The sequence below is a fragment of the Genypterus blacodes genome, unplaced genomic scaffold (assembly GCF_046128005.1).
Source record: "Genypterus blacodes isolate CSIRO-AG114 ecotype Tasmania unplaced genomic scaffold, CSIRO-AGI_Gbla_v1 ptg000044l_1, whole genome shotgun sequence".
Lineage (NCBI taxonomy): Eukaryota > Metazoa > Chordata > Actinopteri > Ophidiiformes > Ophidiidae > Genypterus > Genypterus blacodes.
This window is the reverse complement of record NW_027466857.1, coordinates 5,788,496-5,802,576: the sequence shown is the minus strand read 5'-3', so window position 1 is coordinate 5,802,576 and position 14,081 is coordinate 5,788,496. Positions and strand designations below refer to the sequence as shown.

Sequence of the window (14,081 nt, the reverse complement as noted above, 5' to 3'; positions counted from 1 at the left end):
TGTAAAACAAATGAAACACACGCAGTGATTAAGAAGCAACATTCAACCTTATTCATTCAAACAAATTACAGTAATTGAAATACATTTGTAGTAAAAGCTTTTCCCATACTTACGCCCAGTTCTGAGAATGAGAATGAAGGAAAAGTATAACCAGCATCCTCTGATTGATTCTCTTCAAACTGCACAGATGATTCACGTTTGATGTGTAAATATCAAATGGGAGGGAACAATCTCAAAACTAATCTGATTGGCCTGCTGGCATGTGTGTGTTTTGCACAGCACTGCCACAGTGGAATATAGCAACCAAATGTTCCAACCTAAACCGTGATCACAACATATTTTTTACGTAAAGAGAAATGGTTAAAGTAATACTTACTTTTTGAAGAATGAATCACGAATAATCAATCTATGTGCTTTTTCAACTATTCCTTTACATCTTCACCTTTACCACTTTCTGCTGACGGTCTGAAAATGACTTCCAAGCTGTTGACAACACACATTACTGTCTCAAGCTCTTTGTTTCTTTGATTCAATTTCATCATCATGCTTTAATGTAAGTTTGTTGTGGTCTGTGTGATCGGGCTAAAAAACAGATTGTTACTGCTATTCAAATTTATGAATGTCAGCACTTTAAAACTTCAACAGTGCCTCTGTTTGGTTGTTGGCCTGTCACACGCTCTGATGAGGTCACTCAATAGTTTGTCAACCATCTGCGTTTTGGACTTCGCCAATTAGATTCTCTGCATGTCCAGATTAGCGTCCTTGGACATGAAGGTAAGTAGAACATAGGTGCAACCCCATTAATCTCAGATTTATACTTAATTCATATATATGAATGTAAATAAGGTACAGGTTACATCATCTCCTATCTTTATGAAACTGCCATCTTCTGGTGGAAAACTATATGACACAAAACCATTTCTCACACACACACACACACACACACACACACACACACACACACACACACACACACACACACACACACACACACACACACACACACACACACACACACACACACACACACACACACACACACACACACACACACACACGTTGAGCATTGTTGCGGCTGAAAAAGGTGTGAACTGAACCGGGCTCATCTTCCTGTTGTGTACTCAGTTTTCTTCTTCAGGAAATGCTCAGACTTTTTTTTTTAACCCTTAAGTTAAGATTTAGTTACCCTCCCATACTTCATCTACTGTTTGTCACTGAGCTTTTGCATTGCAGCATTGGTGCTCTTCTTTCGGCTACATAAGTCCCACCACCCACCACAGTCTAACTGCTTTTGGCCACACTGACCTGCTTTTCTCTGGTAACTAAAAAGGAAAATGTTCTCACGCGGCAAACTAACATTAGTTTAAGTGCTTAAATGAGCCAAGCATACAAGAGATAGCTCTGTTTTGGAATTATAACTGGATAAAAGTGATCTATGATTATGTTTGTGGCTTTTCAGATATTAATCTTCAGTTAACATGCTGGGGCACCTTAATGTGAAAAGAAAAATACGAGACCAGGATTTCACCAATTTGGTCCCTAACTTAAATATTTAAAAGATTTTCATCTCATATATACATATAAACATATTCAACCTGCCTAGTGTGTCACACTTTCAGGTCTCTATCAAGCTCTACATTTTCAGGAACTAATGGTGAAAAGTTCCGACAAAATATTTGTGGAATCATGGATTCTATCATTATCAATTCTAGATGAAAGAATCAAATCTGGCCTCTTCAACCAAACAAAGCTTTGTATCGGGTATTCATGCTGGGTGAAACCCTTGATGAGTCTCACATACTGTCGTTTCTGACCGTGTGATGGTTCACTGTTTCTGATAGACCCATTATTGTCTCTCCTCTTGTACCTGGTTACACTAGTGACAGGGGACAATGCTTAGCTGTGGAATCACATTCATGTTATGATTGAGATGGAGCAGAATCACATGTCCAAATGTTGTATTTAATTAAGATTAAACTAAACAAGCATGGAAACTAAATGAATCCTGCACAAGCCTACCCACCCTCTTGTACTTCACCCCACATCCTGTTGATGCCTGTACACAGACCTATTCTGAGGAAACACTCATGGTGGTTGGCCAGAGGTGAAAGAGATGGCCAACCACAGTTTACAAGTACAAGCGTAGCTGCTGCATGTGACTTTGCTATTTGTTTCCATGGCAAATCAACTTGAGTTTCGACTTCAACTTCACACCCTGCTGTGAGACCACACAAGAATTGACAGTTGCACAAAAAATCTTCAAAACAAACTTTGGATCTAGTTTAAGATAAGATAAAAGTTTATTATCCCAAAGGAAATTACTAAAATTCAGTCACATTAGGACATGCAGGTGGTGCAGGGGTTAAACATTCACCCCCCACTACAGAGACCAAGCCAAATTCAGAAAAAGAGGCACAATGACGTATTCCTCTGGATCTCCCTGCAGCACCAGACAAATATACTTGTCTGGTGCTGCTATACTAATTACTCATCGTGAATTAACACATTACACATACACACTCATGGAGAGATAAGACAGGAACACAGTCAGACCAGAAAGTGACCAAGAGCTGGTGTTGTAATGAGATTGAAACTACTTTGCTCAGTGTTTACCATATCTGTCAGGTAGAATAGGTAAACAGATACTCCAACCTAAAATGTCTAGGTGGTGTGATGCCGCTCTCTCTGACAGAAGCAACACATCCAGGTCAGTGGAACAGGCAAGTGGCTGAGAAAGATCGAGGGCTGAGGTTTACCAGGCAAGTTCAAAGTCTGGTAAGACGTACCTCTGACATCCGTGGAAGGAGTCAAGAGGGGAGTATAATAAACATCTTCACAGGTGGGGCTATACTAGACGTCTGTACAGCTACCCCCATCGTACAGCTACCAGCTACCCCCTTAAGATCAGTACACAAATGGCCAGCTGACACATCGGTGGCACAGGCAGAGACATAGGGAGGTTGAGGCACACCATAGGGAATCTGAGCACGGGGAGACTTCCAACCACCCAAAAAAGGAAGGAAAGCAGACTGAAGGCAAAGGAGAGCTATGATCAAAGCCGAGGTCTGATACCTGGAGGAGGTAGGACGGAGGTCAAAGGCCTAGGAACCTGAAACACAAGGAGCCTGGACTCAGTGGGAGTTGCCAATGTGGAAGATCACATGGCCCATGCTTTAGAGGCTGGAGCCCTTCCACATCTCTTTCCTTCTCTGGTCAGTGTACGGCACTGACCAAACACCAATGAACCTACACACGTGGGGAAAGAGGGAGGACCCACTGTGCAAGTTATGCACTTAGCCAGGGCTGGATATACCAAGACATGTTCCTCGGAGCACTGGCTGACATCTTGGGGAAGGTGAGACAGAAGACAGACTGACCTGCTCCATCCATACAGTTAATCAAGTAAGGGGAGAAGTCACCATCCTCCGCTAACAAGACCAAGAAAGGCCTCCTGCAACTGGCACCATCATGGCAGATGAGGGTGGACCTGGGAAGGATACTACATTTTACCCAGGTCCTCTAAACCACCCTTAGGCCATAAGTCATCATTTGGTCTAAGCATGTGAAGAGGATCATCCTGATTGAACTGATGGTCTCCTGGAAATAGCAGGAAGGGTCAGGAAGCTGCTCGTAGGTTGGGGGAGGCAGAGGAGCATCTTGTTGGCTTTGGAACACAGGGAGGAGTTGAGCTGGAAGCCATTAGAAGATGGACAGCGACTGTCCATCGCTGCTGACCAACCAACTGGAGGACAAAGAGGTTCAGGGACTGGTTAATTAATTTGGGCGCCACCTGATAACATCTTCTCCTGGCCAAATGCTTCAGTCATAGGCGACTGAATGAATTTAGCATCAAGACGTTTCTAATCAGTGAGAAGACATCTGTTGACAGCCTCAACACACAGAGCCTGTTAATCCCCTGGCCTCAGAGCTTTCATTGAGGTCAAACAAGATATGTGCCCAGAGCATACCTCTGTTACGATGGCACTGTCACACTCTATGTCTGTTTCACAGTATCTACATGTGGCTCAATAATCTGACCTGCAATCCCTTATTTCTACGGTTATGGTATCCCAATATGTTGCACATATCATAACTGATAGCCACATAGAACAAACAGATTGTAGTACACAAGCATTTAAAAACAAAACATTTACATAGTGCAGTATTTGCTGCTGAGTAATCCACTGTTTGACCTGCTAATCCAGTCCAAAAGCTCTGACTGCAGCGTAGATCTGATCTCGCTCTGCTGCTTTTACATCTCTGCTTGCAGTTTTCTTCACGGCAAAGACGACTGCAGAATAATCCCTCATGTCTCTCTATGGAAATACAGCACATACATGTCATGCAGTAGCAGTATTAGTACCAGAAGTCATTGCTACTATTTGTATCGATCCATTATAACTTTCCCTACCTGCTGACTCCATTGATCACCTCTGGCTGCTGCAGTATTTGTTTGCAGCTCTGGATTATGAAATAATAATGAAAACATGTTAACAGCAGTGAATAAAGATTAATTTAATCGTTATGTTGACCGAGAATCCGGTGGATAAACTGGCAAAAAGGCAACAGTGAGTAGAGAAATACCTTTGCAGCATGCTTTTGTCTTGATGGCTTGAATGAGGGCAGCTATGACAATCACACTTATGGCGGAATAAGCAGAGAAAACAAACTTCCATAAATCTCCAACTGAGCATAAGCTGTTTGCTGAAACAAGAGGAACAGAGGAAATAAATATAACATTTTTACTTTGTGCAGAGTTACATTACATTACAGTCATTTAGCAGACGCTTTTATCCAAAGGGACTTCCAATAAGTGCGTTCAACATAGGTAGGCAAAAGAACTTCAGGTCACAAGAAATCGTAAGTTTAGTTGAACCAAAAACTGCAGTCACCTTCAATGTCCAGTTTTGTTCCATTTCCAAACCAAATCTCCCCACATGTGGCCACAGCACAGTAATAAGTCCCAGCATCAGAGGAGCTGACGTTCTTAGAGAAGCTGTAGACGCAGCTCTTTAGAGAAGAATGAGCGCCAGGACTGCTTTCACATCTGTCAGGGGGATTTATGTTTGTGTAGATGATGTCTGGATGGGATTTATCAGAACCAGCTTTGAACCAGAACACACTGCGATCGGGACACATTTCGTCTTTAGATCCAGAGAGGACCGAACACTGGAGAGACACTGAGTCTCCTGGATGGACTGGATCAGACACTGTGGGCTCTTGCACAATAATCAGGTCGGATGTCCTCAGAGAATTTCCTGCAGTTTGTAAATGAAATGGAAAGAAATGTAGGAATACCAAGGATGTCTTCAGATTTTTAGAAGGATTTCCTTACATTTGAATTTAACAGAAACATCATTTTCTCCAATATGTGTATGAGAGGGAAAATTGAGAACCTCAGTAAAATCAGACATCTGAGGCTCTAATTAAAGCTACATGTTACCTTTTACAGACAAATAGGTCCCACTCCACACGGCCTGCCTCCAACTAGAGATCGCACAGTGATAAATGGCTTCGTCCTCTCGGGTTGTCCTCAAAATAGTCAGATTGCTGATATCTTCGACATAGATTGCTTTAAATCTTGACGGCTCAAACATTTGATCAAGTATTGGTTCTGAAACAGATTTCATAAGTGTAGAAATCAGTATCAGATTACCACCAGTACTCTGTTTGTACCACTTGATGCGAGTATTGCTGTATTCCTCATCGGTGACAACACACGTAAAGGTTGCAGGTTCATCAAGCTGAACTGTGGTCACTGGCATCAGCGTGTCTGGGTTCAGGGGGAGCAGAACACACAAATACACATTACTGTTACAATCACAACAGCAACAAATGTAAAGCTTTTTTGGAATTGGGCCAATGCTGTAATTGGTCATAATTCCTTTACTACACTGTTGAAAAAAGCAATAATTGATAGCACATTTTCAAAATGAAAGCATATACTTACATCCCTCATGGATAAGAAGCAGTAGAAGCCATATCAGGATCATCTTGCAATGTTCTCGTTAGAAAGCTTTTGTGTATTGCAGCAAGAGAAAGACGGTATGAGATGGCCGAGACAGGAAGCACAACTGAATGGTTTTCACGGAAAATAGGTTTCAGTTGCACACTTCCTGTCACATGCAGCTTCACCAGTACTAAGGTTTTGCAGTCAGCTGAACAGAGGTTTGCCAAGTTAATGGTGAAGCAGTTACTTGTTCCTGCCTGATATCTTGGGTTCATAGATAGAAACTGGGGAAACTTTTGCAAACCTGTTGGTCCAATGCTTATAGTTTGGACAAGGAAGGAAATCACACATGAGCGATCCAAGGAAAAGTAAATCTTAGGCAACAGTTGCCTTCTTATGACAACAGGACGATTTGTCTCATTAGGTCTAATGTGACATGTTGAATCAAAATGATTTCCCCCTCTATTCCTTGGAATCAGCTGCATCTACCCATTTCGACCACGCCCACTTGCAACCAGCAGATTTTCCAAGTAAAGTCAAGTCAATTTTATTTGTATAGCCCAATATCACATACAATGTCTCAAAGCGCTTTACAGACCCACAACATCAGGAAAATCCAGCACTCTGCCCAAAGCTCTCTAGGAAGACGAGGAAAAACTGTGGTGAAAACCTTCATGTATAAGGAAAAAAGGAAGAGACCTCAGGAAGGGCAATTACAGTACACACACTCTACTGTCCAGGTATTATTGTACTGTCTGTGCTAGATGCCTTGGTGTTCGCTTCGGTGAGAGCGGCAGGGTGTCTGGGGTTTGTGTTGTCATGTGATTTACTGTTTGTGTTGTTCTTATGCTGCGTTTGTTCTGATGTGTATGGTTTGGTGTCGTCTGACTCAGACTATACCTTTGATGTTTGATATTGGTCTTTATGTGTATAGAGAGGTGTATGCACACGTACACAACAACTTTTTTTAATTTAAATAACTTTTTAGACAACTACATGTTATGTTTTTGGTTTAGAAAGGCCTGACCAGGGACTGGGGTTGCAAATTAGCCATCTGGCTAGAAACCTTTCATGTAACACATCTACATACTCTGTTATGCATTGATTTGTGATGGCTATGTGTGTAATAATGTGCACTGCATTGTCCCTGAAAAAAAAAAAACTAATAATAATAATTTCAAGAGAGATTCCCTCTCCGCAGACGGCTGGGTGTGCAATAGGAACTTCCAGTGTGGTTACACAGAGGTACAAAAAATAGGCATGCAAGGCAATACACACAAACATGCATTAGAAAATAACATGCAAGAAAGAGATGAGAAAGAGAAAGAAAGCACAATACAGTCCTATTATTCAGAGTCTCTCTCCTGGGGCAGCAGTTCATGTAGTTGGGGAGCAGTCCAGGAGGATGTTGCTGTGTGTGTGCGTGTGCGTGTCATTACAAACATGAGACCAAACCACAAAGCCTTTGTTCATTGAACCAGTGTAAGAAGTAACCTTTGCTTATTCTGTCTCTGTGCACAATAACAATAAGGAGAAAAAAAAGTATAAAATCTATCAACAACGCGGTCATATTTTATCCGACGGACTCGTTTTATTTTGCTATGTTAGACTTGCCCCTCTGCTGCATTTATGTGCTGAACAAAATGTGTAGATGATGAACCAATAAATCACATTTTAAACCTTTCTACAATCAAAATAAAACATGTCATGACTGAACGGTAAAGATTCATTACAATAAAGTGTTAAATCGAATACTTGAGTGTGTATTTCACTGAGATAGACAGACGGACAGACAGACAGGTTGGACGGTCCATTGATAGAAATTGTTTTTTTCAAGAGTAGATCTGGTTAGATTAACAAAGAGCCCATTTGGACGCATGGAATATATTTTTGGGTTAATTGAGATTAAACTTGGTTAAAAAATGATGATGATGATGATGAGGTGATTAATTTCACTGGAAAACCTTCACATCAGAGTAGACGCTCTCCTCCCCCGCAGCTGCTGCATCTCTCCTCAGGCCTTTGTCTGGCTTCCTCCCGGCAAACCTTGGTGCTGCATAAACCAAATAGTCCTCGCCTCTCTGTGGGGAAAAATTAAAAAAAAAACCAATTTATATCACACTCAGCATATACACACATAAATGACAATGAAAATACATTCATGATGTTTCCATCATCAAGTTCCTTACCTGCGGACTTTGCGGATCGCTGTCTGTTGTTGCCGTCCGTGTTTGCCGTGAAAAGCAGGCTGGATTATAGAATGACAAAAACAATCAGCAAAATTGATGAAACTTCATAGCTGTGCGATATCAATCCAGAGAAGTCTAGTGAGTCAAAAGCCTTTTAACTACATTGGGGTACGCTTGAGTTTGCTTACCGTCGCAACAATCAACCCCTTTGTTCCTCAGTGCGTAAATGAGAAAAACTACAACGATCAGACTCAGGATCAAAGCAGCAGACAACAGGAACAGAATGGAACTGGTCATCTGTGAATCTGCATCTTCTGAGAAAAGGGACAAATGAAAATGTAGCTTTGATGATGTTTTATTAGTTGATCATTGATTTTCTTGACTTTCCATAACTTCAAATAGAATCCTTGACAGGCAGATTCCTGTTTGATATGATAGTCACCTTTAATGTCCAGTTTTGTTCCATTTCCAAACCAAATCTCCCCACATGAGGCCACAGCACAGTAATAAGTCCCAGCATCAGAGGAGCTGACGTGCTTAGAGAAGCTGTAGAAACAACTCTGTACAGGGGGCATCAGGCCCTTCTGACATTCATCACCACCCTTTCCATGAGCATAAATCAAACTGGGGTTAGATCCATTTGATCCGGCTTTAAACCAGTACATGCGGTCTTCTGGACAGGTTTTTTCCTCATCGTAAGTGACTGAACACTGGAGGGTCACAGAGTCTCCTGGACGGACTGGATCAGGTGGGAAAATGACAGCTTTAATATCACGTTCTGGCCCTGGGAAACAAAAAAATAAGCAATGAAAATGTTCCTACTCTCTGTTGAGTCAGGCATCATTCAGTGTGAACATATTCATTGTGATGAATTTGCTCACTAAGAAATCAAGTTCATGTCCAGCAAAAACACAGATTAAAAATGTTGCTTCATCATCATCAATCTGTTTACCTTTGACTCTCAGAAGTGTTGCATTCAAAATTGCTATGTTGAGTGTAGCGACTTCTGTACAGTAGTAAAAAGCAGCATCACTTCTCCTTATTTTTTTTATTTGAATAGTAAAGGATCCAGAATTTTGCTTTACTGTAATGTTAGGGCTAAATACCCTGGGAAAGCCATACTCAAATGTGTGAGCGATTGTTAAAACTTGAGGCAGGTTTCCAGTCACAAGCTTCATCCACATTAACACTCCTGACTTAACAGAGTTGCGTGTACATGTTAGAGTCACATCGTCTCCAGCACCAACAGTTTTTGTCACAAAGCTTTGACTGTCTGATCCTGAAAAACAAATGAAATGCAATAAGTAACAAAGATTTTATAAACTGTACATCACCACCTGCTTTACTGTACAAGGGAAAACAATGCCTAAGATATAGCAAGCTTGAACATGAAAGTTCTACATATACTGTACTTACGGCCACTTGAGAGGACAAGTGCTATGCACAATACAACCAGCATTTTCTGGTTGATCCACAGCACACAGTGGGTAAATTAGAATGTGCTGCAAAACAATTAATGTTAATGAGACTATATCAAAGGGGAGGGAACAATCAGAAGGGAGGGAGTAACTTAACATCAATCTGATTGGCTGCTTTCTTCAGTGTATTAAACACACAGGCTGTAGTGGCAATGCTTAATATCAGCTCAGTGTTTTTAATATACACATGTGACAGTGCTTTCATCATATTTTGTTTGTGTTCTGATGATTTCATTGTGTTCAAAGTCGCTGTTTGAATTGTTGCACTATTTGGTCCAGAACAATTTGCAGGTGGAATGAGACGGTATTCATTAAAGCTTTACATATTTGACTGTGTTGATTAACACAAGTCAAGACAACATCCTAACAAGCTCAGAATAATAGGATTAACTTAATACAACTTCAACAAGGCATGTTTAAGTTAAGCCATGTGTGCCTTATGAACCTGCCTTGTGAACTGTGGTTACTACTTTAAGCCTCTCAGCTTTGACACGTGTATTCTACCTTCACCATCTCCTTACACACTGCTGCCATCTTTTGGCAGGAACAAGCTCTAACAGACCAGCAGCTTTAATCATAATTAACAAGATGCGTTACTTGTTCAGACATTCAGAGAGGACAGTAATTACAATCTCATACATTTAATCTCCCTTATCTGATGAGAATGTAATTACTGTCCTCTCTCCTTTGAACTTCTTAAAATAAACATTGATGAGATAAATATACATTTAATCTCCCTTATCTGATATTTATCTCATCAATGTTTATTTCAAGAAGTTCAAAGGATGCAGGAAAAGAAAAAGAAAAACACCAATAACACTTAGAAAAACTAACAATAACCATGTTCACTCACTCATACACTGATGGCAGGGACACACTACGCTCGGCACCAACCAGCACATCAGGAGCAGTGAGAGGTTCAATGTCTTGTTAAGGAACAATGACAGGCTGGAACTGTACCGGACAACTGATCCAGAGCCAGGCTGCCCCATGTTGCATCTGAACTCAGACTTGGATGTCAGTGTAGTTTCAATGGCAGTTTAAGTTTAACATTCAACACAAGTATGATCCATAAACATCACTCACCCAAATTAGATCCTGACTGAAGAATCAACACCAGGCAATCATTGGTGGTGAAAGCAGATAACTGAAAACAACTTATTGTGATAAAGGCCACATTTGCAAGGGTTATCTACAACAAACACAAAGCAGACATAGAGACACTTACTAGGCACTAATGAAGTAGCTCAAGGCACAAACACAGAATCTGGGCAACTGACAGCAGAAAACAGGATCCACAATAGGAGAAAACAAGAAACAGGGACCACGACTGGAACAACAGAACAAGATAACAAGACAAACTGGCAAAGGGTAACACAAAATGGAGTCTAAACACACTTGGAAAACAATAAGGGAATCAGAAGTGTGAGGCAGAAGAGACAACTGATGGGTAGACAAAGACATGTGACAGGAGGTGAACATGAACAATGAGACACAGGTGAAACCAATAGAGGTGCGGGGCAACAATCATCAAGGGCAATGAAATGAGAACAGAGGGGAGAACAAAAAATAAAACAGGAAACCAGACAAATGCAAGTATCATGAAAGCTCACACTTACAGACAGATAGATAGAGAGACTGAAAGTTTAGACACCACTGACTGACTACAGGAGATTTTGTGAAATTAGCTATGAAATGCCATGTAAATAAAGCTTGTTTATCCATATAAATAAACATATCCATTAGAATTGGACATGAATATTATGTCCTACATTCATTGCTGTTTGTTTCCCCTGCAGTCTGAACTCTCCCCCTGTAACTACATGCAGAAGTCATGTTAAGCTGCAAAGTTAATGTAAAACACTTGGCCTGGCTCTCCTGTACTGGCTCACCCTGTCAGTTCAGGTGCCACTATCTAACTATCACCCAAAATTCACAATTTAAGCTTTAGCAATGTGGAAAACATTTCTTTACACAGACAGGAAACGTTTCTCGCATCTGCTTCATTTTATCATATCTCTTTTATTGAAGACTTCACTCAAGCTATTAGTTAGTTACAAAGGTAAGGTATCAGCAAAGGCCAAACTATTAAATTGGGTCATTTTGCAGAACAGTAAAATTTGATCTACTTTGCTCGAGTAATGGGACTCCACCTCAAGTTCTGACTCTAGCGTAGGTGCTTTCTGCCTCAGCGGCTCTCACAGGCCTTTCTCTTGCATCACCAAAGTTCCTCCTGGTGAAGTTTGGTGCAGAATAAACCAACAGGTCCTCATCTCTCTGAGGAAATACAGACACATGTTATCAGAGTGAAGAACTTACACACAGCAACCCCACCCAAAGTGAGCAGGTCAACTGTCAACTCAGTCTACTGTTGCTATTTCAGTCACGCAAGAATGGAGTTTAATGAGAGCATGTAAGTGACCTCAATAATTCTTTTGTGAAAGAAATATTTAATAACTGGGTCTGAGGGGTTAAATAGTTCCTTCCATCTTTCATCAAAATGTAATAACGTGACAAAATTTGTATTTCAGACATTCTATTTAAATTTTAGTGAGTGCACATTGCAGTCTTTGACAATCATAGTATTTGACAATATTTTAACGTTTATTAGGATTTTAATGCCCAGCTCGGGACATCAAATGACAAACCCCAAAATCTCAAGTTAATGTCAAACAATTATTGTCCCTTTGAAATAAACTATGACTACTTTTAAATAAATATATTTTATTTCTCACCTGCTCACTTTGCTGATCAGCACCGAATGTTGCAGCTGGAATATAAAATTAACAAGCAGTCAGTAATAATCACTACAAGTGTTCAAGGTTCATTGCTCGATTTACTGAAGACATTAAACCAATTTAGTTCCTACAAAATACTGTTAGAGAGAGTGTGTGTGTGTGTGTGTGTGTGTGTGTGTGTGTGTGTGTGTGTGTGTGTGTGTGTGTGCTCTCTTACCTTTGCAGCAGTGACATGTTTTTTTCTTCATGTTGTAAATGAGGAGAGCGATCACAATCAAACTAACGGCCAAAGCAGCAGATAACAGTGGCACCATCATATTGACCTCAAATGCCTGCGTGCTGCTTCCTACAATGAAAATTCACAATGAGTAAAGTATAATTATAATATAAGTTTGCCTTTTGATGACATTTAGATAGCTATATAAACTTCAGTGAATCTTATATGACTCAGTATGCACATATATCTCCAATTGTCCAATTAACAGAACAATGTATTTACCTTCAGTGTTCAGTTTTGTTCCATTTCCAAACCAAATCTCCCCACATGAGGCCACAGCACAGTAATAAGTCCCAGCATCAGAGGAGCTGACGTGCTTAGAGATGTTGTAGACACAACTCTGTGGAGAGCCTCTCTCAACACGTCTCTCACACTCATCACCACTGTTACCATGAGCCTGAATGAAACTGGGATGAGATCCATCTGTTCTGGCTCTGAACCAGAACACACTGTCCTCTCCTGGACAGAGTTTGTCCTCAGAATCAATGAGGACCGAACACTGGGGAGTTACTGAGTCTCCTGGATGGGCTTGGTCAGATGGACACGTCTGAATGCCAGCAGTGATATGAGGATCTGCTCCTGGGTCAAGTAAAACATGAAAAACTCACTTCAATAGAATCCTAAAGGAATTCCTGGAGACATGTTAGAGTCTCACATCACATTGAAACAGAAACATGTTACGATTTAAATTACAAAAAGGTCAACATCTGAGCAGGTTTACATTTTAACGAAAGCGGTTCTTGCCTTTTACAAGAAATGTCATTTCTGTGTTTACCTTCGATTTTTAGAAATGTTGCATTCAAAACTATCATGTCGAGGTCTTTTGTTTTTACACAGCAGTAAATCACTCATCTCTGATTCTGTAATGTGAAGAACAAAGCTTCCAGGCTCTTGTTTTGCTATTACATTACATTACATTACGGTCATTTAGCAGACGCTTTTATCCAAAGCGACTTACAATAAGTGTGTTAAACAAAGGTAGATAAAAGAACTTCAGGTCACAAGAAATCGTTAGCGCATTTCCTTCCTAAACCAACAGCTAAGAGCATAACTAGAGCTAGAGTAGAAGTGCAATAAGTTAGGTACTATGATGAATGAGAAAAAACAAAAACAAAAGGACAGATTAGAAATGAAAGATTAGAAAACAAGAGCATCAGAAGAGCTAGGACAGAGTAGGTGATGTCCTAAGAGGGAGGATCCGGGTAGTGTTTCTTGAAGAGATGGGTCTTCAGCCTGCGGCGAAAGATGGGCAGCGACTCCGCTGTCCTGACATCAGTCGGGAGAGCATTCCACCAAGGGGGGGGCCAGAACAGAGAAAAGCCGTGACCGCATCGATCGCAAGCAGGGGCCGCTGAGCGCCGGGGCAGCCAGTCGCCTGGAGGCAGCAGAGCGAAGTGGTCGGCCGGGGGTGTAGGGCTTGACCATAGCCTGGAGGTATGAAGGAGCTGT

At 41.0% G+C, this 14,081-nt stretch overlaps 1 protein-coding gene across 1 annotated transcript; it reads right to left on the bottom strand.

The window, feature by feature from the left end:
* Window positions 1-4,378: 4,378 nt before the first annotated feature.
* On the bottom strand, window positions 4,379-6,196 carry LOC142999637 (uncharacterized). Its single transcript, XM_076149260.1, has 5 exons — window positions 5,951-6,196; window positions 5,444-5,773; window positions 4,893-5,258; window positions 4,585-4,704; window positions 4,379-4,461 (listed from the first exon to the last, which is right to left on the bottom strand). Exons 1-5 carry the CDS (start codon window positions 5,991-5,993, stop codon window positions 4,379-4,381), a joined length of 942 nt encoding a protein of 313 aa, XP_076005375.1. The 5' UTR covers window positions 5,994-6,196.
* Between the last annotated feature and the right edge of the window lie 7,885 nt (window positions 6,197-14,081).